Consider the following 22,909-nt stretch of genomic DNA (forward strand, 5'->3'; position numbering starts at 1 on the left):
CAAAGTCGGTTGCACCGACAACTGAGCTAACTGCGAACTGACTGCCTCTACTGACACTGCAATCTTAGCTCTCTCAAAATTTCGATACAACGGGGCCTGTCGAGTAATGAGTGCTGTTGAATGTGATACCTTTCTACTAAGAGCATCAGCTACAACATTCGCCTTTCCTAGATGATACAATATCTCACAATCGTAATCCATTACTAATTCAAGCCACCTTCTTTGTCTCATAATCAACTCCTTCTGAGTGAAAAAGTATTCCAAGCTTTTATGATCGGTGAAGATTTGTATCTTTTCACCATACAAGTAATGCCTCCAAATCTTTAATGCAAAGACTACTGCTGCAAACTCTAAATCATGGATAGGATAATTTTGCTCATGACTCTTCAACTGACGAGAAGCATAAGCGACTACCTTACCTTGCTACATCAAAACACAACCCAAATCTTTCTTAGAAATATCACTGTAAATCATAAAACTTGTAAGCCCTCGTTCCATTCTCTTTTATTTTATCTATATATTTAATATCTCTTAAATAGTGAAAAACAAGTTGGGATACTTTCATACCCCTTAAAATTAATTCATGTGATAAGGAAAAATTTAGAATCCATTTTAATTGGGTTTTAAAATTTAAATTGTTTTGCTTAGGTCTTCTTCTTCTTCTTCTTCTTCTTCTTCTAGAGAGACCAACGACACGCCCCCCCTCCCTTTTCGAAAATCTCTTTCGCCGCCACATATCTCTCTTGTTCCTTCGCGCCGACGCGTCGCCTAGCCATAGTTTCTTTTCTCCGCCGTCGTTGCACAGCCCAGTTGCCGGACGACGACCGCCCACGCCGCGCACCGCCTTGAACCACGGCGTTTTGAAGCTGTCAGCTCAATTCGGCATAATCTATTTGAGTTTCCTTGTGTTTCATTGTTAAGTGAGTCGTGCAACCATCGTTCGTCGTCATTCAGCAAGTCGAACCATTTTAATCTCGCTCTTCTCAACTCCGTGTCATTGGATCTAAGTTTTTGGGTAAATCTTCTTTGTTTTAATGGATTTTTTGATGATTTTTCATTACCCATTAAGTTTCAACTCGATTTTCATCACGCCTATTACTTTTTATGCTAGATTTAAAATTTTGAAGAGTTTAAACTGCGGTCTAGCCTTTCGGAAGCTCAAAATCGGACATTTTGGCACATTTTGGGTAAGGTTCTAAGCTTTATTGAATGGGTCTTTAGACTCCACTGATTTTGGTGCCAATATTAACCAAACCATGGTTTATGGATGCTAGGATTCGATAGTTGAATGCTATTGGAGCGATTTCTTTGAAATTAGATTACTTTGCTAAGTTCTTGAGTAGCCGTGATGTCAGATGCTTAATTTGAAATTTGAGGGTAGTTAGAGTGCTCTCCGTTGAAGTTATGGGTGCTTTTTTAAGTCTTTGGGAAGTTTTGGAATAATTTCATTGGATTTTTCCTAGAATTGAAGATTAAAGGTTGAAAATAGAAAGAGAAGACAGATTTCAGGTTTCGTGCATGAATCTGCGAAGACGCTGTTGTGTTGAGTAGTTAGAAGTGTAGAAATGGAGTTAGGATCTCTATTTGATATGGTTGGAAAGCTTATTCAATGTAATACAACTTTTATGAAGGAATTGTAAGCTAAATATGATTGGAAGTAAGCTTAATGTCATAAACAAGTTAGGAGATAGCAGAAGACTCCGTTTTTTAATACTCTCTGTTTCGGGCCAATTCTGTAGCAATCCATTGGGAATCATATTTTTCTTCCTTCAAGTAAATTATAGAGGACATCAAAATGAAGATTTTGACATAAAGAACACTCATTTTGGTTAAGTATTGAAAGAGTTATGATCATTTGAAGTTCATGTTGCGAATCTGGAAATTTTTGAGAATTGAAGAACATTAGGAACTAAAACAAGTTTGATTTTGGCCTTATAAAGTATGTTGAAGATTGTTGTGTCGTCTCCCTTTTGAAGATAATTAATGGACCCTAATCGTTGTTTCAGGCCAAATTGAAGTTGGAAAAGCGTATAACCCCGGGGGATCGAGTTATTGACTATGAGTGGTTTATTTTTAAGCTTTCTTTATAGACATTCATGTTATCTCTTGATATTGCTTGGAAACTACCATGACCTAAATCGTTTATGACCACATTTTCATTATGTTTAAACAATGTGTTTGTTCATCACGATTGTAATAATAATTCATGGCTTGAACTTTCTAAAATCGTATTGGAGCTTTTATTATACTTGGTTTTGAAATATGGTTAACCAATGCTTATGGTGAACGAGAAAGTGATTACCCTAAAGGCTATGTGAATGTGTTTCCGTAGCACCACCTACGGTTGTCAGGAGATTCCGGGGCTGAAAGAGGCCGTGACCGAAGATCCGAGAACCTGAACCTAGGTGAGGACATGGATGGAGGATTGTGATATGGCTTCGGGTCTAGCTTAACCCATGGTTGGGTGGCTCTATGTGCACATAGGAGCGATATGTAGTTACTATGGTAGGTGCTAAGTGTGTGTGAGCTCTGTTTGGCCTCGTGTTTCCTTGTAGATATAGAGCAGTGTGAGCAATTCCTAGGTCGTATACTTAGTATGCTATCATGGTTGGTTCAATTGGTTGACAGTTGATGTCATGGCGGGTATTAAGGATGCGTGAGCTAGTTTTGGCTGCATGATTCTTTATCATGTGCGAGCTATCTTTGGCCGTATCTTTAGATGCCTTGCCATGGTTGTATGGATTACAAGTTTGTTGGTGGTACAATGGTTATGAGTTAATGGCGTTTTTCACTAATATTGTATTTCTAATGCATATTTATAATTTTTCTCTTCAAGTATGTCTTATGAGCTTTATATTTATGAAACTTGCCACTCACTAAGTATTCAACTAACATTTAAATATTTTTCTTCCCCCCCCCCCCTCAAGTAGTGAACAAAGGTCAAGTGTTGATTGATCTCTCGTCATCAGTCGTAGATCTCCATTATTCTTTTGTATGTTTGTAGTTATTTTTTTTGTAATGCATCATGGAGTGATTAGATGTAGCGAGAGTGACGCCAAGAACTTGTTAAGAAGATCCCTCTTTAGAACGAAATCATTTTGTATGTAATTTTTAGTCAGATTCTGAACTTTACTGAAGCTATGAAACTGCCTGAATAAGTGTGTGGTGAGACACACTTGACTTGTGTGTTGGAGTTTTGAAGTTATATAAACTTATATGGAAGTGCAAAATTTCTTTCCTTTACAGGTTTGGTTAACCCATATTTTAGGGGAGGTTCTGCTGAATTTTTTTTCTGAATTTCTTGAAAAAGGTTTTTGCAAATTTTATTTTTGGAAGGAATGTTTATTCTTAAAAGGAGTAATTCATACTGTGATCTGGGTTAGAAGGAAAAACTTAGACCGGGGTGTGACATTTTGGTATTAGAGCATGGTTTGAGAAACCTAGGAGTTATGAGTGCGAATTTTGAGGATGCTACGGGTTGTGCATTTGAGAAGTCACATGTTTTGTAGTTTTGTGGTAAGTTGCATGGGTTATGTTTACTAAATAAGTGTGCTTTATCATTGTGTTATAGGAACCATGCGTCGAGGTAGACCTCGAAAGCACTCTGATGCAGAAGCTAGTAACGCTGCTAGAGAAGCAGCGATGGGAAGTGGGGAGTCTGATGCCAAATCTAGTCGCCCTCATGTTGAGGGGAATGTGGAAGAACAATTGCTTGATAGATTGGCTCAAAGATTAATTTCGGGAATTAGATCGGCACAATCAGACCCTGATAAAAAGTATGGGATTGAGCGATTGAAAGTCTTGGGTGCTACTACTTTTGCGGGGACAACAAATCTCGCCAATGCTGAAGCATTGCTTACTTCAATTGAAAAGTGCTTCAGAGTAACAAGATGCCCGGAGGATAGGAAGGTGGAACTTGCTGCCTTTTTACTCCAAAATGGCGCTGAAGATTGGTGGCACATGGAAGAAAGTAGACGAAGAACTACAGGTGATATAAGTTGGGACGAGTTTAAAAATGCATTCTTTGATAAATTCTATCCACGCTCCTTTTGCGATGCAAAACGTAAGGAGTTCTTAAGACTCATTCAAGGGTCAATTACTGTTACAGAATATGAGAAGAAGTATACAGAATTGTCTGAGTCTGCCACTAGGTTGATTGAGGATGAAGTGGAAAGGCGTAAGAGATTTGAAAAGGGGTTACGAGAGGAATTTCGTACTCCTGTGACAGCTTGTGCAGACTAGAATGATTTCTCTAAATTAGTGGAGGCAGCACTAAGGGTAGAAAAAAGTTTAAATGAAAGGAAGCGGGAAAGAGAAACCTCCAATAATGTACGTACATTCAGCTCGTCGATGCATCGAAATCGACAAGGTAAAGAAAGAAGTGGCAGATTTGTGCCTGGGGTGTCTAGCAGAGGGAATTTTAAGTCTCAGTACATTGGTTCTTCTTTCTCTAAATCGGAATCAGGCGAAGGAGCCCAGAGATCGAGTGGTTCTAGTCATCCTATATCTTCTACAGGAGGTTCTCATATTGCTCAATCAGATAGGGTTGTATCAGAATCTGGCAAGAGTAGTGTATGTTATAACTGCGGTCAGCCAGGACATTATCGTAGAGACTGTCCATATCTGATACCAGGAGGTAATACTATCTTGAAAACCACTTCTCAGAAAGTAAGCCAGCAGCCAGGAACCACGAGAACTAGTGGTGAAGGCTCTAGTGGGGGAAAACAGAAAGGACCAGTGGGTTGCTCTCGTCAGGAAGGGAAGGTTTTTGCAATGACAAAACAAGAGGCAGCAGATGCACCAAACGTGTGACTGGTACGTTATTCTATATTTAATAAATCTGCACATGTCTTAGTGGATCCTGGTGGAACACATTCTTTTGTCTCTATTATGTTTACAGTAGGGGTTGATAAAGAGTTAGAAAGTCTAACTGAGGAATTGTTGATAAGTACATCTGTAGGAGATAATTTTATAGTCAATAGTGTGTACTGGAAATGTAGTATTCTTATTGTGGTGAAACTTTAGAAGTGGATTTGATTCCGTTAAACATTCAGGAGTTTGATGTTATCTTGGGAATGGATTTTCTATCTAATCACTATGCGTCCCTAAATTGTCATCAAAAAGAGATTGTTTTTAAACGTCTAGAGATGAGTGTTTTTAAACGTCCAGAGATGAGTGAAATCATTTTCCGCGGTGATAGAAAAATACTCCCCACCTGTGTGACCTCTGCCTTAAAGGCCAGTAAATTGTTGAGGAAGGGTTGTACGGCTTACCTAGCACATGTGATGGATACTCAGATTAGTAAACTGAAGCTTGAAGATATACCAGTAGTAAGAGAATTCCCAGATGTATTTCCTGAAGAGTTATCAGGACTACCGCCTGATAGAGAGATTGAATTCTCAATTGATTTAGTGCCTGGAACGACACCCATTTCACAAGCTTCCTATAGAATGGCACCGATGGAACTGAGAGAGTTAAAGTCGCAGTTGCAGGAATTGGTGGATAAGGGCTTTATCTGACCTAGTGCATCTCCATGGCGTGCACCGGTGTTGTTCGTTAAAAAGAAGGATGGTACATTAAGGTTATGTATTGACTATCGATAGTTAAATAAGGTAACAATACGTAACAAATATCCTTTGCCCCCGAATAGATGATTTGTTTGATCAACTTCGTGGTGCCTCTGTATTCTCTAAGATTGACTTGAGATCAGGTTATCATTAGTTGAAAGTTAAAGAGTCAGATATCCCGAAAATAGCTTTTCGAACGAGATATGGGCATTATGAATTCTTAGTAATGCCCTTTGGGTTAACTAATGCCCTTGCAGCCTTCATGGACTTGATGAATCGGGTGTTTCATTCATACCTGGATCAGTTTGTTATTGTGTTCATAGACGATATATTGGTTTATTTAGGGAGTAAAGAAAAGCACGCTGAACACCTCAAAATAGTGTTACAGACATTGCGGGACCGAGAGTTGTATGCTAAATTCAGTAAGTGCGATTTCTGGCTGGATCGGGTAGTATTCTTGGGTCATGTGGTTTCGGTGGAAGGCATTTGTGTTGATCCTCAGAAAACTGAAGCAGTAGATAAGTGGGAAAGACCCACCTCCGTCACTGAGATCCGAAGTTTTCTTTGTTTAGCGGGGTATTATCGCCGATTTGTGGAAGGTTTTTCTAAATTGGCACTTCCATTAACCAACCTAACCAGAAAAAATGTAAAGTTTGATTGGGCAGATGCTTGTGAATGGAGTTTCCAAGAGTTGAAGAAAAGACTTGTAACAGTTCCAGTTTTAACACTTCCAAGTCCTGGTGTGGAATTTGAAATTTATTGTGATGCTTCTCATCAAGTTCTAGGTTGTGTCTTGATGCAAAAAGGAAAAGTAGTGGCATTTGCTTCTAGACAATTAAAGAAGCATGAATGTAATTACCCTACTAGACAGTAGTCCTTGCATTAAAGCTTTGGTGGCATTACCTTTATGGTGAGAGATGTCATATATTCATTGATCATAAAAGCTTGAAATACATATTTGATCAGAAGGAACTAAATCTAAGACAGAGAAGATGGTTAGAATTAATCAAGGATTATGATTGCACCATTGATTATCATCCTCGTAAGGCTAATGTGGTGGCAGATGCTTTAAGTAGGAAGTCAAGTCATTCTAACATCACTTTAAATTCGATTGGTTCGTCGCTATTGAGAGAATTGAAGATGGGTGAAGCTGCTGTGTCAGTAGGCAAATTGGGAAATTTAATTGCACATTTCCAAGTGTGACCTATTTTGATAGACCGTATTATTAAAGCCCAGCTAGATGATGCAAGGCTGAGGAAGTTAGCAGAAGAAGTAAGACAAAACCAGAGATTGAATTATAGCTTGAGGGGTGATGATGCTTTGATGAAATATAATAGGTTGTGTGTACCCAGTGACCAAGCTATAAAAGATCAAATTTTAGAGGAAGCACATAGTTCTGCATATGCAATGCATCCTGGTAATACGAAAATGTATATAACTTTGAAGAAACACTATTGGTGGCCAGGTATGAAGCGTGAGATTGCAGATTATGTGGCTAAGTGTTTGATATGCCAGCAAGTTAAACCTGAACATCAGAGACCAACGGGACTCCTAAATCCTCTTCCAGTGCCAGAATGGAAATGGGAGCATGTTATCATGGACTTTCTTTTTGGACTACCTCGCACAACGAATGGACATAATGGCATTTGGGTGATAGTTGACAGACTTACGAAGACAGCAAGATTTCTACCAGTCAAGGTCACTTTCACTTTAGATAAGTTGGCCAAGTTGTATGTTGATAAAACTGTGAGTGCGTATGGAGCCCCAGTATCTAGTGTGTCTGATCAAGACTCCAGGTTTACCTCAAAGTTTTGGCCAAGTTTACAACAAGCCTTAGGTACCAAGTTACATTTTAGTACCGCATTTCATCCTCAGACAGATGGCCAGTCAGAACGAACCATTCAAACTTTGGAAGATATGCTCAGAGCTTGTGCTTTGCAGTTTAAGGGTAATTGGGATGCTCATCTATCCTTGATGGAATTTGCATATAATAATAGTTTCCATTCAAGTATTGGAATGGCACCATATGAGCCTTTGTATAGTAGACATTGTAGAACTCCCGTGTGTCGAGATGACGTTGGAGAAAGGAAGTTAGTGGGGCCAAAATTAGTACAAATCACTTAAGAGAATGTGAAGATTATTAGGGAAAGATTGAAAATAGCCCAGGATCGTCAAAAAAGTTATGTAGATAAGCGCCGACGAGATTTAGAATTTGAAGTTGGTGACAAAGTCTTTCTAAAGTTATCTCCTTGGAAAGGTGTGCTTCGATTTAGCAGAAAAGGAAAGCTGAGTCCAAGATTCATTGGGCCTTATGAGATACTGGAACGTATTAGGCCTGTAGCATATCGTTTGGTGTTACCTATGAAACTTTCCAGGATTCATGATGTATTTCATGTGTCAATGCTGCGTAAGTACGTCCCAGATCCATCTTATATTCTTGAAGCACAACCAGTTCATTTGAAAGAAAACTTGTCCTACGAAGAGGAGCCAATACAAATCCTTGACAAGAAAGAACAAGTGCTAAGGAACAAAGTGATCCCATTAGTTAAGGTTCTTTGGAGGCATAATACTGAAGAAGCAACATGGGAAACGGAGCAAGCAATGAAGGTGCAATACCCACATCTTTTCACATCATCACCTTGATCGAATTTTGAGGACGAAATTCTTAAAAGGAGGTAGTATCTTGTAAGCCCTCGTTCCATTCTCTTTTATTTTATCTGTATATTTAATATCTCTTAAATGGTGAAAAACAAGTTGGGATACTTTCATACCCCTTAAGATTAATTCATGTGATAAGGAAAAATTTAGAATCCATTTTAATTGGGTTTTAAAATTTAAATTGTTTTGCTTAGGTGTTGAAAAGAATGAAGAAGGGCATGTTGGTCATTCTACTATTATTATTAAGTTATATATAAAAAAAAAAGAAGAAAAACAATTTCTTCTTCTTCTTCTTCTTCTTCTTCTTCTTCTTCTTCTTCTTCTTCTTCTTCTTCTTCTTCTTCTTCTAGAGAGACCAACGACACGCCCCCCTCCCTTTTTGAAAATCTCTTTCGCCGCCACATATCTCTCTTGTTCCTTCGCGTCGACGCGTCGCCGAGCCATAGTTTCTTTACCTCGCGGTCGTTACACAGCCCAGTCGCCGGACGACGACCGCTCACGCTGCGCACCGCCTTGAACCACGACGTTTTGAAGCTGTCAACTCAAATCGGCATAATCTATTTGAGTTTCCTTGTGTTTCATTGTTAAGTGAGTCGTGCAACCATCGTTCATCGTCATTCGGCAAGTCGAACCATTTTAATCTCGCTCTTCTCAACTCCGTGTCGTTGGATCTAAGTTTTTGGGTAAATCTTCTTTGTTTTAATGGATTTCTTGATGAGTTTTCATTACCCATTAAGTTTCAACTCTATTTTCATCACGTCCATTACTTTTAACGCTAGATTTAAAATTTTGAAGAGTTTAAACTGCGGTCTAGCCTTTCGGAAGCTCAAAATCAAACATTTTGGCACATTTTGGGTAAGGTTCTAAGCTTTATTGAATGGGTCTTTAGACTCCACTGATTTTGGTGTCAATATTAAGCAAACCATGGTTTATGGATGCTAGGATTCGATAGTTGAATGCTATTGGAGCGATTTTTTTGAAATTAGATTACTTTGCTAAGTTCTTGAGTAGTTGTGATGTCGGATGCTTAATTTGAAATTTGAGGGTAGTTAGAGTGCTCTCCGTTGAAGTTATGGGTGCTTTATTAAGTCTTTGAAAATTTTTAGAATAATTTCATTGGATTTTTCCTAGAATTGAAAGTTAAAGGTTGAAAATAGAAAGAGAAGACAGATTTCAGGTTTCGTGCATGACTCTGCGAAGTGTTTGTTTGTTGTTCCAATTTCCATGCCAGAATCAGAGGTTTCGTCCATGATTAATCTTCCATCTTCATTGTTGTTCAAACCACTTTATTTGTTTTGCGATTGATCTCCAAGGGGCACTTTGGCTGGTATATTCTCCAAGATCTTTCATAACCTTATTGGAAAAGATTGATTAGGAAAACCTTATGAAATTATAGATTAAATTTTGAAAGTTTGAAAGGCATGAAAAAAAATATAACATTAGAGACAAATTTTCTAAAGGATAAAAAAGAGTCTTTAGGAAAGATCTTAAAATTTGAAGAATTTTATATTAAAAGATTTTAAAACATTTGAAAATTTTGATTAGAAAGGGTTTAAAAACTTATATAGGAAACAAAATGATGTTTAATAAGAAAAATAAATAAGTACAACAGAACTAAAGAAGTAATCACAATAAATAAGGTGGGATATAATATTAATAGGAATGAAGTGAATAAATAAACATAAATAAGTAAATAAAATACATAAATATGAAGGCAACAATCATAACAAATAAATAAATTAGCATATTAAATAATAAATAAATAAATAAATGTAGGGAGTACATAAATATAAAAAGCAATAAAATATAATAGAATAAAAGAAAATATTAAGCAGCATGAATGAAACAAATATACTACCTTTGCTTTTTTTTTTTTTTTTTGTTATAAACTTCAAAAATAGAACTTATAAAGAAAAGAAAAATGTGAGCTTTTTTTCCTCAAGTTGGAAGTTTTTTAAACCTTTGAACTTCAAGAAATTAGCTAAAGAAAAAGGAGAAGAAACTCGCTTTGAAATTTTTTTAGGGTTTTAAGATATGTGGTTCTCTCTCTTTGTTTTTTTTAGGACTCAGCTTTCTTTCTTAATTTTTTCAAAAATAAAAAAAGACCCATCTCCATGTAAAAACAACTTGTTTATAAAGGCAAAATTTTGCTTTTTAAGGCTATGCTCTCTTTTTTACTTAAATTTGAAAAATCTTTCCCAATAGTAAAGGAACCAAAAGATGGAGGAAAAATTAGAGTTTTTTTTTTTTTTGGCCAAAATCCAAATTATATAAATATTTACTTTTTACTTTCGAGCTTTCCACATTTATCAATTTAAACTAATAATAATAATAATAATAATAATAATAATGCTAAAAATCTGTGAAAAAAACTAGATAAGTGAAAAAAAAAATAGCTTCAAAATTAAACCAAACAAAATAGGTGGCTACAATTGTAACGCCCCAAAAATTAAGATAATTTTGAAGTTAATTATCTTAATTTTGTTTAATTAGATTTAATTTATTGGACGTTATTTTGAATTCATTTAATGAGAATTATTTGATTTTTGTGCGAATTGAAATTAATTAAATATTTGTTGGATGAATATTTAATTAATTAGAGATTTTGGCATGTCGTGTTTGTTGAGTTTTTGATTAAATGGTAAGTTAAGAGAATTGAGTAAAGTTGTGAATTTTTATTGTTGTTGAGATTGAACTTAATTAAATAATTATGGATGTTATTTAATTAAATTGTGGGGTGAAAAGTTTGTTAAAGATTTGATAATTATATGTATATGTGGAAATATATATATATATATATATATAATTATTATGTGAAAGGGAAAGATAATTATATTTGTTGAAATATTATTATTTAAGGAAAAGATCATTGTATTTTGGAGAAAAGATATTTATTAAAGAAGAAAAAAGTAAAATAATTATATTTTGGAAAAATATAATTATTTGTAGGAAGATAATTAATTATTTTTGGAGAAAGATAAATAATAATTAATTATTGGGAAAGATAATTAATTATTTTGGAGAAAGATAAATAATAATTAATTATTCTGTAGAAAGATAAACATTGATTATGGAGTGAAGTTGTTATGGTTGGGTAAGATAATTCATGTTGGAAGTTATAAGTGATTTATTGGAAAAGATTTGATTGATTAAAGAAATTGAGGATTTAAGTTAATTTGAGTTTTTGGAGGGAAAAGTTAGTTTTGGTGGAATTGAATTTAATTGAGTATATATATATTTAATAAATAATTTGGAAAAGTGAAGTTAATTATATGATGGAATATAATTATATTTGTTTGGAAAATAAGATAATCCATGAGGAGAGAGATGGTTGATTTGATTGGACAAAAAAGATATATATTTATTTAAAAGAAAGAATAATGGTTTAAATAAATATATATGTTTATTATAGATTTTGGTGAGAGAAAATAATAATAATAAAGAAGTATTATTATTATTATTAATGGTTATAAATGTCTAAGATTTTGTGCATTTGAGGCATTTATTTAGGAAAGATAATGGGAATAAAGATATATGTATATTTTTGGTATTATATATATATATATAACCTAAAAGGAAAAGGAAATAATAATAATAAATATTATTGTTATTATTTGGGTCTATAAATAGCATTGGAATGCTTAAGTTAGAAAGTAAAGGAAAAAGAAAAAGGTTCTTCATCTTCTTCTCTAAGATAACCCTCTGTTGTCGCCGCCTCATCAGTTGAAGTTAAGATTGGTCTCTTTGGAAGCTTGAGGATTTAAAGTGATGAATTTTTCCATCAAGGATAAGAGTATTTTTGAACCTCCATTTGAGTAACCCTAGTAAGCTAATGAAATCAAATGCATTAAGCTAATGAAATTAATATTTTATTAATTTAATTTTGGATCTATTTGGGGTTTCTTTAAATGTTCAATTGGCTAATTTTGTAAGATTTAAATCTTGGATTTTTCCCAATCAAAGTTGAATTGGTTTCAACCCAATTTCATTAATTAAGATATTGAGTTTTTCTTTTATGATTAGGATCAAATTAATTGGAGAATTTTTACTATCAGCTAAGGAGTACTTTGTTTGCTAAAATCTCAAGGTAAGAGATTCTCCTACTAGACCTTCAAACTGAATTTAAGAGACTGCATGTAATTATGATTATGCATTGATGGTAGCTAAAATGCATAATTTGATGCTATTGATAATGACTGTCATTGTATGAATGATTGATGATGATGACTGATATTATGTTAATGACTGGTAGTACGTTGTTGACGACTGTTGATGTTGATGCATGATATATTAATCACATGATTAAGGACGTTAAGAGTAATACTCATGCCATGTTATGATGTTATGTTATGCTACATGCTATGGATAGGGTGTTCTGTTAACTTTATCTATTAGAGTTGTACCTACATGGGTGTCCTTCGGGATCACCACCTTTTTAGGACTGCGTAGTTCGATGGAACCGCCAGTCTGGCATTGACATAGACATGATTCGAGTGACTCGATGGGATCGCTCGCAGTCTGATTGTCTTAGTGTTTCCTCCGAGTATACTACAGACCAGTTTGTCCTAGGTGTTCCTTAATGTTCATCGAAGACCAGATTTGTTCCTACGGGATCACAGATTACACGTGTTTGGTAACGTACCAGTTCAGGGGTACTTCTTTACAGGACTCTAATGGGAAGTTAACAGACACCTAGCGGGACTAGTAATAGGTCTCTTATTGAGTATTTGTTTATACTCACTATTTCTAGGTTTAATATTTCAGGCAAAGGTAAAGGTAGAGGAAAGCTGGCGAGCGACAGAGAAGGATCCGTGACATGCCATATGGGGACTCAGTTTTGCTTCCGCGTTTATGTATCAATGTTTCAACATTTTGTTTTTAATGAAAGTTTATTCTTCCCTCCTTTCAAAAAAATAGTGTCTCTTGTTATTTCTTTTTAGTAATGACCTCAGCTTAGTATAAAGAAATGAGTCGTTACAACAATTATTATTATTACTACTATTATTAATATTAATTAAAAATTGAAAAGTAGATATACTAATTTAACCATTATTAGAAAATGTCAAAACTTTGTTACTTGTTTTAAAAATGTATAACTTATTTCAAAAGTTACAATTTTAATCTTGAATTTTTTATAAATCGTTCAAAGTGAACCCATTAAATAAAAATTATGTAAATCTTCTTTGTGAAATTAAAGTTTTTGTGACCTAAAATATTGCTAGATTTCTTAAAATATATTATCGTAAAAGAAAATAATGAAGTTTATAAATTAGAAATGAAATAAAAATAAAAATTGTAAGTTTGTAACCTTACCTTTATCCTACGATTTTTTTTAATTTAAATTTTAAATTAGATGAAAATATTTTTTTAAGAATAAAATTTTCAAATAGTTAAGTGTATATTTAAAAATATATTGAAAAAATTAAAAAAAAAAAAAAAGAAAAAGAAATAATTGATTGTTTCTTATTTAGCATGTTAATACCAAAAATTCAAGTCTGGCAAAAAAAAAAAGTTACCCAAAATAATTTGTTACGAGTAAATTAAGAAAACCCACGTTTTATATTATAATTCATGGTATAAATATAATTATCGATGGTAAATTGTTTTAGGTGGTATTTATATATATATATATTGACCCAAAATTTAAGTTTGGCAAAATACAAAGCCGTAATTATCTATTAATATAAGTCTATTAGTGTCTATTAGGGGCAATGTCCTTCGAGTATTATTTTTTATTTAGTAATTTTGATTAGTTATAATTATCTATTAACCAAATTAGTCGATTCCAATCACCATCACATTGTAATGTCATTATTTTAAAAATTAAACTTCATTTTATTTATTGATAATTAAAATCTCCAAGTTCATAGCCCTCAAAGAAGTTTGGATATAACCAAAATAATGTTGCATATATCATTTAGAGTCTTGCCATTCTTCAAAAGCAACGACGTATCCTTTGGTTGTTGCTCGAACTTATCTTGACAGTTGCCAATGTCTGTCATGGCACCAGAAGTTACAATATTGACAACGTTAAAGTCACCAAGTTCAAAGTCCTTTTGGGCATTTTCAATATCACCAACAACTTCATCATAGTTCTCAGCACAAGATGACTATCGTTGCTTAAGTTGAGGATTTGGGGTGGTTTTTGCTAGTGAGTTGGCTAGGGTAAAAGATTTGCGAGCATCTGTATGGGCAAGGTTTAAGGTGTATACAACCAAGCTTTTTAAATCTGTAGGGCCTGCAGATTTCAACACACTTGAACAAAATGGTGGATTTGAGGTTTTTGGACAGATGGTGGAAACGACATCAGTAGATGATGCCACATTGATAGTGAACAAGAGAACTCCAATGAGAGAGACAATAATGGGACAAGAGTTATTGGCCATTTTAATTTCTTTGTTCTTACTCAATATTGTGTCCTATAGGTCATTTGATCGGTACATATATATAAATGAAATTTAGAGAAATGGTTTTTTTTTTAACGGAGGAGAAAACAGTTGTAATTACATAATTAAAGCCTATTTTAGTCTTTTGTTTTGTTTCTTTTTTTTATTTGTTGTTTTCATCTTTAAAAAAAATAACCAAAATCAATTCATGAATAATCACAATTGTCAATTTTTTTTATGACATAATTACGATTATGTGTTTTATTTATTTATTTATTATTGTTATTATTATTTCGAAAAGAAACAACTAAGATGTTAAAATTTGAATTTTTTTTCACCATGTATGGTGCGAAAAACTTGGTGTAAAATGTAAGTATACCTGTCAAGTCAATTATAAAGTTGTAAAATGGTAATTAAGAAATCAATATCGTCTTCTCTAGAAAAAAATGTTCGAATTGAGTCTAACTATTCAAGAGCTTTTTGGATTTTATTTAAGAAATGAAATTTAGATGATAGTGTTTTTTAAACAATGAAACATAAGAAGAAAAAAAACAACTATTTTCTAAGCACCAAAGACATAAATAAATTTTCCATGGAGAATTTTTAAGTGAAAATTTACCTGGTCAATAGAAATAAACAATCAAGTGAAGAAATATTACGACCTTAAAAAAATGTAACTTTTGTTGACAGTTAACAATATACATATACAACAAAGTACATTGTAACGACCCAACTCCTTATACTAAGTCGAAGTCATTACTAATTTAAAAGATAAATAAAATTTGTAAAATTAAGATAAAAATAAACCAAAACCTCAAAATTTTTATTTAAAAGCACAAACAAATATGATTAGGGATAAGTATAAAAATAAAATCCTAATTCGGGCCCTATCTAATTTTAAAGAAATAAAATAACAAATAAAGAATAAAATAAAATGCAAACATTAAAATTTGAACTATGACATAAAGTGGAAGCAACGTATCCCTATGGCTCGACACGGTCACTTCTGGTCATTCGCCAACTTGCCTTTGCCCTTACCTCTGCCTCTGCCTGAAAAAATGAAAATGGAAAGAGTGAGTATAAAATACTCAGTAAGGGACCCACTACTAGTCCTGCTAGGTGCCTGTTAATTTCTTATTAGAGTCCTGAAAAGTGGTACCCAAGAATTGGCACGTTCTCAAACACGTGCAACATGTGATCCAGAGGAACATAACTGGTCTTCGGTGATTCCAAAGGAACACTTAGGACAAACTGGTCTGTAGTGTACTCGAAGGAAACACTAAGTGTAACGCCCCAAAATTTTCGAGGTAAACTCTTACCGCCTTATTTAATTTTTAGGGGATTTTAAATTTTGGGATTTATTTCTGAAATTCTGGAAGTTATTAGTTGTAAATTATATGATAATAATATAATGGTAACTATATTATTATTATTATTATTATTATTATTATAATCTTTATATATATAAATTAGTATTAATATTATCTTTTGTCTATTTTATTAATCTTATTATTAATATTAATTAATTAGGTAAAAGTTAATACATATATATATATATAATATTTTAGTTATTATTATTATTAATTAGAATTATTAAAAGTTAACATATATAGATATATTTAATAATATTTTATTTATTATTATTATTATTAATTAAATGTTATTACTTTTATTAAATTCTTAAATTAATATATATATATATATATTTTAAAAAAAAAAAGAAGGGAGAAGAGAAACCCTACCCCCTCCTCGCGCGCCGCATCTCCATCCCCACCTCTCCGATTTTCTCCAGCGCCGCCGCCGTCTCTTCCTCTTCATTCTCTTCTCCGCCAGACCGTTCCGCCACCATCTCTCTTCCTCTCCGTCTCCGTCCGTGTGGTAGTCGTCTGCCTTCGTCTCCGTCGTCGAGATCTCACCGCCGCGGCACCCGTCCGTTTCGATCTCCTCTCGGGTTCACAACGCCAGCCACCAGCGTGCGCCCTCCGTCAACCGTTCGCCGCGTGGGAGCAAGGCCGGTCGTCGAACGCCTTCCAGCTGCCGTTCGTCACGGTCGTCGGACGCCGGAGAGCCGTCGTTCGTGTTGCCCGTTTTGCGCTGCAAAACCCGACCCGGTTCCAAGCTGACCCGACCCGAGACCCATTTTTCAGCCGAGCCACGAGCCACAAGCAAACCCAGCCGAGTCGCGAGCCACCAGCAGATCCAGCCGAGCCGCGAGCCGAGTGAGCCGAGCCGCGAGCCGAGTGAGCCGAGCCGCGAGCCGAGCCACGAGCCGAGTGAGCCGAGCCGCGAGCCGAACCGAGCCGAGCCGAGCCGAGAACCAAGCCGAGTAAGCCGAGCCGAGCCGAGCCGAGTCCAAGCCGAGCCGAGCCGAGCCACCTAAGCCTTCCTTCCTCCACTTCGGTTCACGGTGAGTTTTCGGTAAGGATTGTTTTGATGAATTCCCTAATGTTACCTCGTCCGATTCGAGTTTGAATGTTGGATTAAGATATGGCCCTACTTTTCTCCCTTGAAGGTAGTAAGGAGTTGACGCTTAAGTTCTCGGGTCCCGCGGCAGGCTTGTTTGGAGGTAGTCCTCCTTTCCTTGGGTAAGTCAACGGGTGTCGTTTCGGACCTTTTAAAGCGACTTCTACTAGAGTCATCAACTAAAACCCTTGTGTTATCGTTCAGGTTGATCCGTTGAGCGTGGATTCGATCGAGGGGCATAACCGAGTATCAGGTAAGGGTTTTCCTACTACTGGACCCGAGTCCAGGCTGAAAACGTAGTAATCTACAGGGGATTACGCGTTAGTGACTGTACTGAATAACTGTATGCGTGTTGACTGTTAAGTACTGTTATTATATTTGTCTGATGTAAATATACTGTGACTGCGAGTTGTGGATTGAGATTTTATGTTGATGGACCTTGAAGTTACGGTTCAGTATGTAGTAAAACACTGGTCTGGATGTGGTTCATGGAATTTGGACGGGGATGGACAGTGAGTCCGGTTTTGGTTGGGTAGTCGATTGGACCTAGGGTTTTCCCTATTGGTGTGCGAATCGGTAATGCATATAGCAACTGAGGGTGTAGATGTTTAAACCTATACTATCTGACTGACAAAGCCTATGGCGGGACTGTGATTTGAATGCCGTTGGGATGTGACTGATGTAGACAGTTTAGTTTGGACTGAGGGGTAACGGTTAGCTTCATCTATGGGGTAGTGTGCCTTACAGATATGTGCGTCCTTCGGGAGCACTAGACTGATATGTGCGTCCTTCGGGAGCACCAGACTGATATGTGCATCCTTCGGGAGCACTAGACTGATATGTGCGTCCTTCGGGAGCACTAGACTGATATGTGCGTCCGTCGGGAGCACTAGACTGATATGTGCGTCCTTCGGGAGCACTAGACTGATCTGTGCATCCTTCGAGAGCACTAGACTGATATGTGCATCCTTCGGGAGCACTAGACTGATATGTGCATCCTTCGGGAGCACTAGACTGATATGTGCATCCTTCGGGAGCACTAGACTGTTATGTAAGGTACCCCCGAATAGGAAGTTAACTGTTGTCCCCTAACGGGCCCAGTAGTGGGTCCCTTACTGGTTATGTTTATACTCACCCTTTCACTTCTTTAACTTTTCAGGTAGGGGTACAGCGAGGGGCAGACCGACGAGAGGCAGGAAGGATGCGTGAAGGCCATATGGACGCGTCTGGTTTTCTTATCGCTTCCGCTATGTATTTTGTCAGAATATTTTGACTTGTGATTTTGAACTGGTGACTTGATATTTTATTTTGTGACTTTTTTTTTATTATTTAAAATAGGGCCCGAAACTGTCTTTTGTAAGATTTTTAATGTTTTAATGAATCGTAACTGGTCCGTTTTAAACTTTATGTTGAATGGTCGAGTTTTGGAGTTTGGTAGTGACCTCAGCTTAGTCCGGAAAGTTGGGTCGTTACACTAAGACAATCGGGCTGCGAATGATCCCGTTGAATCACTCGAATCATGTCTATGTCAATGTCAGACTTGCAGTCCCGTCAGACTACGCAGTCCTAAAAAGGTGGTGATCTCGAAGGACACCCATGCAGGTACAACTCTAATAGGATAACCTATCAGACAGCCTAACCATAACATGCACGTAACATATCGCCATCACATCATCATGTTATATCATATCATCATATCATATCATATCATCATGTCATATCATATTGTTATTAATTGTCATGCCGTTATGCAATCTAGTTACCAATATGCACAACTCAAAATATATGCGATCTCTTAATTCCACTCGTAGGTCTAGTAGTAGAATCTCTTACCTGGAGATTTGCTCAGTCAAATTCTAACAGTAAAATCACGCTTTCCAAGCAGCGAAGTCCTAACAATTAGAAAAAAACACCAAATTTGAATAACCTAACCATCAAACGACCAAGGACCCAAGAAGTCAATCGAACTAACATACCCGAGGTCGATGTTGCAACGAATAAGCCCTTAACTGAAGAAATTCCACACTCCAAAATCACTTGGTCCAAATTGTCCTTTAAGAGAAATAATTTAATTTAGCACAAAATTAAATTATTTAAGATCCAATATCTTAGTTGGGTATTCCAAAACTCAATCAAAGCTTACTAAAACAGGTGAAAAAAAGGACCCAAAAAAGGCTAGTGGCTCAAAATTAGCTGGACGGCTCGGCTGGGATGCAGGTGCGGCTTGCGGCAAGAGGCACAGCTCGAGTGGGGCGCACGTGGCTCACACGGGCGTGCGGCTCGGTTACGGTGCAAGCGCAGAAGTGCGTGTGGCTCGGGTTGCAAAGACGGGTGCGGCTTGGCTTTGCAGACTTCGACGGATGGTGCCCGATATGCGACGGCGTGGCTATGTGAGCGGCTAGACGACGTGGCTGAATTTGCAACAGTCGACGACGAAATGGGGTGAAGGATGACGGATCGACGCAGACGACGACGGAAGCGGCTCGGACGGTGTTGCTTCGTCTTAGAGCTGCGAACGGAGGATGGCGCACGGACCAACTTGACGGCTGCTCACACCACGGCGTTTGTCAGTGGCGACGAGTGACGGAGATGTTGGCAGAGACGGAGCGGTGCAGTAACGGCTATGACGGCGGCTGGAGAAGAAGGAAAATTTAGGGTTTTTGCTCTCTTTCTTAATGAAAAAGATGATGGAACTAATGAGGCACGTCCCACGAGGTTCAACTTTATAATAATAATAACATTATTATTATTCATTTTCCTTTTTCCCAAATAAAACAAATTTTTTCTCTTTCCTCATTTAAATCCACCAAATTTTCCTTTTTAAAATTCAAAATCAACCAATCACATCAACCTTTTTTTTTTCCAAATAAAATTTCACCATTATCTTTAACCAAATAAATCAATTTTCTCTCTCCTCAACCCAATCATCTTTATCTTCAAACAAATATCTCTACCAATTTCATTATCCAAATAAAATAATTATATTATCCTCAAAACTTAATTAACTACACAACCAAAATATAATTAATCAAGTTTCCTCAAATATATCAAATTAAAACACAACTCTCAAATATTACCACCATGATCTGTTTTTCTTGTGCAGTGCTTTGAAGATTGAAGGTTGATGGAAATTTCTAACTTTGTCCAATCCTTTGGTTTGTTAGATCATCTAAGTAATTTGAATCTAACCTATATCTTAGCGGTTGAAATAAAATTGGTTTTGGAGCTGTTGGAGTTGTGTTCTTTGACTCTTAGTGTTGTTTAACATGGCTCTTAGATCCAATGTCCAAGGATTCATATCATAATACCTCTCATTAAATGGGGATTACAAAAGAAGATTAGATATAACTAAAATTGTCACACCCCCTTCTGGACTACCTGCTACCTTAGACCGAAAGATGGCGTTAAGTCGACGAACAACGCTTTTCTGTACCTGTATCTGTCGACTCTACTTAAAACTTTCATGTGATGAACTTGCCAATCTAGTATATAAACTATTATACATGCAACAAAACACAGCGGATCCTAGGCTAGTCAAACACATACATGAAGTGTACCTTAAAATTTACCGATTTCACGAGTAAACCTAAAGACACCTTAATCAAAATATAACCAACAAAAATTTACACAACTACAGCTCCTAAAGCTTATACAAACTGTGGAGTATCTATAACATACAAGGGTGTATATACATCATAACACAACAGACTCTATGCCCAACTCAAAACACGTACTGGCAATCGATAATGGAGCTTCAGCAGACTAAGGCAGTATATCAGGCACCAGGAACTCGATCTCTACCTGGAAAATGGGTAAAACATTTTGAAAAGAGTGAGCTATGAAGCTCAGTGAGTGACTCAGTTTAAAACTATGAATTTAAAGATAACAGCACGTGAAACTTTATTCATATAAATCTGTTTATACAAGTCGTAAATGTAAACGTGTAGTAGTAAGAATAGCTTCCTTAAATACTCAACATGTTCATCATTGAAATCTAGCAAGGCATATCAAGTATATCGAAGAATTTTAATTAACATGACAAATCTACGTTGTGTAGGGTACACCCAGTACAACAACGTTTACAAGCTCTACGATGTAGTGGGATCCACCCAGCACTCCCATCGTCTTTGTCGTAGTGGGGCTCGCCCAGCACTCACGATAGCATCGTTGTTACGGAGTACACTCAACGTCAACAACGGAATCTAACCAGTGTGCACACGGTAATCTCTAGCCTCAGGCTCAAGATCTCAGTCATGTAGTTAATGAAAATTTCATAAATCATCTAAAAATATTAAAACATGTCTGCTTATAAATTTTTCACAAAGCTCGAACTTTACTCAGCTCTTTCGTGGAAAACTATAGTTCTTAAAACAAAACTTCTTACTAATTCATGTTTTGCTTAAAACATTGTAGTTTAAATACTTTCCAAACATTTAATATCTACGTGCTAGCATAAATTTCTTTAAGAAATCTAGTCTCTAAATGTATACTTGAAAATAGTCATGAAATTCAAATACCTTTCATAGCTTCGTAAGTAAACATTTATCGCATTCAATCATAATAACAGTTATGGAAAATATTTAAAAGTTGGTTTTGTCACTCACCGTCTTGGGCTAGATCCTTGGTCTATAAGCTCGGTTTAATTCTTCTCGGTCTGCCAACAACCCAATCGAGTATTAGAACTCTAAACATTCTGGTTTTCTAAAGATATACATAACATGTCACACCAAAGATGACACTCACGAAAACAAAGCTTAAGAAATAAAATCCTATTTCAACAACTCTCTGAAATTTCCAGATTTCTAACAAAACTTCAAATGACTATAACTTTCTCAATACTTAACCAAAATGAGTGTTCTTTATATCCAAATCTTCATTTTGAGATCCTCTAAAACTTACCTGAAGACATATAAATCTGATTCCCTGTGAATAAACTCAGATAACCTTCGAAACAGAACTACTTCCAGAATCGCGCGCACACGACCTCTTTAACTTGTCCCTACAATTTAACTGATTTTTAGTCGTTTTTGGTTCACAATTTATTCATGAAAGTTGTAGTAAATTGAATAAGCTTTCCAACCATACCAAATATAGATCCTAACACCATTGTTACACTCTGAAATACAAGAAAAACCAGAGACCTCCTGATTTCAAATGAAAACTAACTGCCCTGTTTTCTTCATCAAAAAGCACTCAATGAATATCCGAATTTGCTCCAACTTCCTTCATAAAGTTTGTTTGCAAATGAGTTATCTTTCAGTAAATATAAACCTCACCTCTTAATTCCTTTTGAAGAGTTCAAACCAAATTAAAAACCAATGATGTGTAGAATGAATCAAAATTCAGCCATGGATACACTTTGCTTGAGTTCTCCTCCTCTTCCTCAACCTCAAAATTCTAGTAAAATTCCTCTTCTTCTTTCAAACTCTCTCTTAAATATTCTCTGCAAATTGAAGAAGGAAAAGAATGGAAGTTGGATGATAATTTTTCTTCAAAATGCTTGGCGGTGAAGGGAAGAGAAGAAGAAGAAGAAAAGAAAAAATGAAATTTTCTTCTCTTTTTTTTTTTCTTTTTATCCTTTCTTTTCTTTCTTTTCTTTAATTTATTTAATAAAACCATTTAATATATAAATATAAATATAAATATATATATATATATATATATTTACACTTAATTTCCATTTTCTTTTCTTTTTTTTCACATTTAAAGAAAGTAAACCAAGAAAATATCGGGTTTACAACTTACCTTTCCCTTAGAAAATTTCATCCTCAAAATTTAGAATGTCCTTAACTGAAAAGTATCGGGTATCTCTTTTTCATCTGATCTTCCGGTTTC

General features: G+C 35.7%; 1 protein-coding gene and 1 long non-coding RNA gene across 3 annotated transcripts; one reads left to right on the plus strand and one right to left on the minus strand.

Moving 5' to 3' along the window:
• Positions 1-5,793: 5,793 nt before the first annotated feature.
• On the plus strand, positions 5,794-8,210 carry LOC127148695 (uncharacterized). Its single transcript, XM_051082894.1, has 3 exons — positions 5,794-6,418; positions 6,784-7,515; positions 7,825-8,210. Exons 1-3 carry the CDS (start codon positions 5,794-5,796, stop codon positions 8,208-8,210), a joined length of 1,743 nt encoding a protein of 580 aa, XP_050938851.1.
• Positions 8,211-20,370: 12,160 nt separating this feature from the next.
• LOC127148515 (uncharacterized) lies at positions 20,371-22,573 on the minus strand. 2 transcript variants are annotated; one of them, XR_007819542.1, is made up of 5 exons: positions 22,351-22,573; positions 22,160-22,244; positions 21,974-22,073; positions 21,679-21,728; positions 20,371-20,875 (listed from the first exon to the last, which is right to left on the minus strand). It is a non-coding gene; the product is annotated as an uncharacterized LOC127148515 (long non-coding RNA). The 2 variants fall into 2 exon arrangements; XR_007819543.1 differs by having other exon boundaries at positions 21,974-22,084.
• Positions 22,574-22,909: the final 336 nt, after the last annotated feature.

Source organism: Cucumis melo, chromosome 3, assembly GCF_025177605.1.
Source record: "Cucumis melo cultivar AY chromosome 3, USDA_Cmelo_AY_1.0, whole genome shotgun sequence".
NCBI lineage: Eukaryota > Viridiplantae > Streptophyta > Magnoliopsida > Cucurbitales > Cucurbitaceae > Cucumis > Cucumis melo.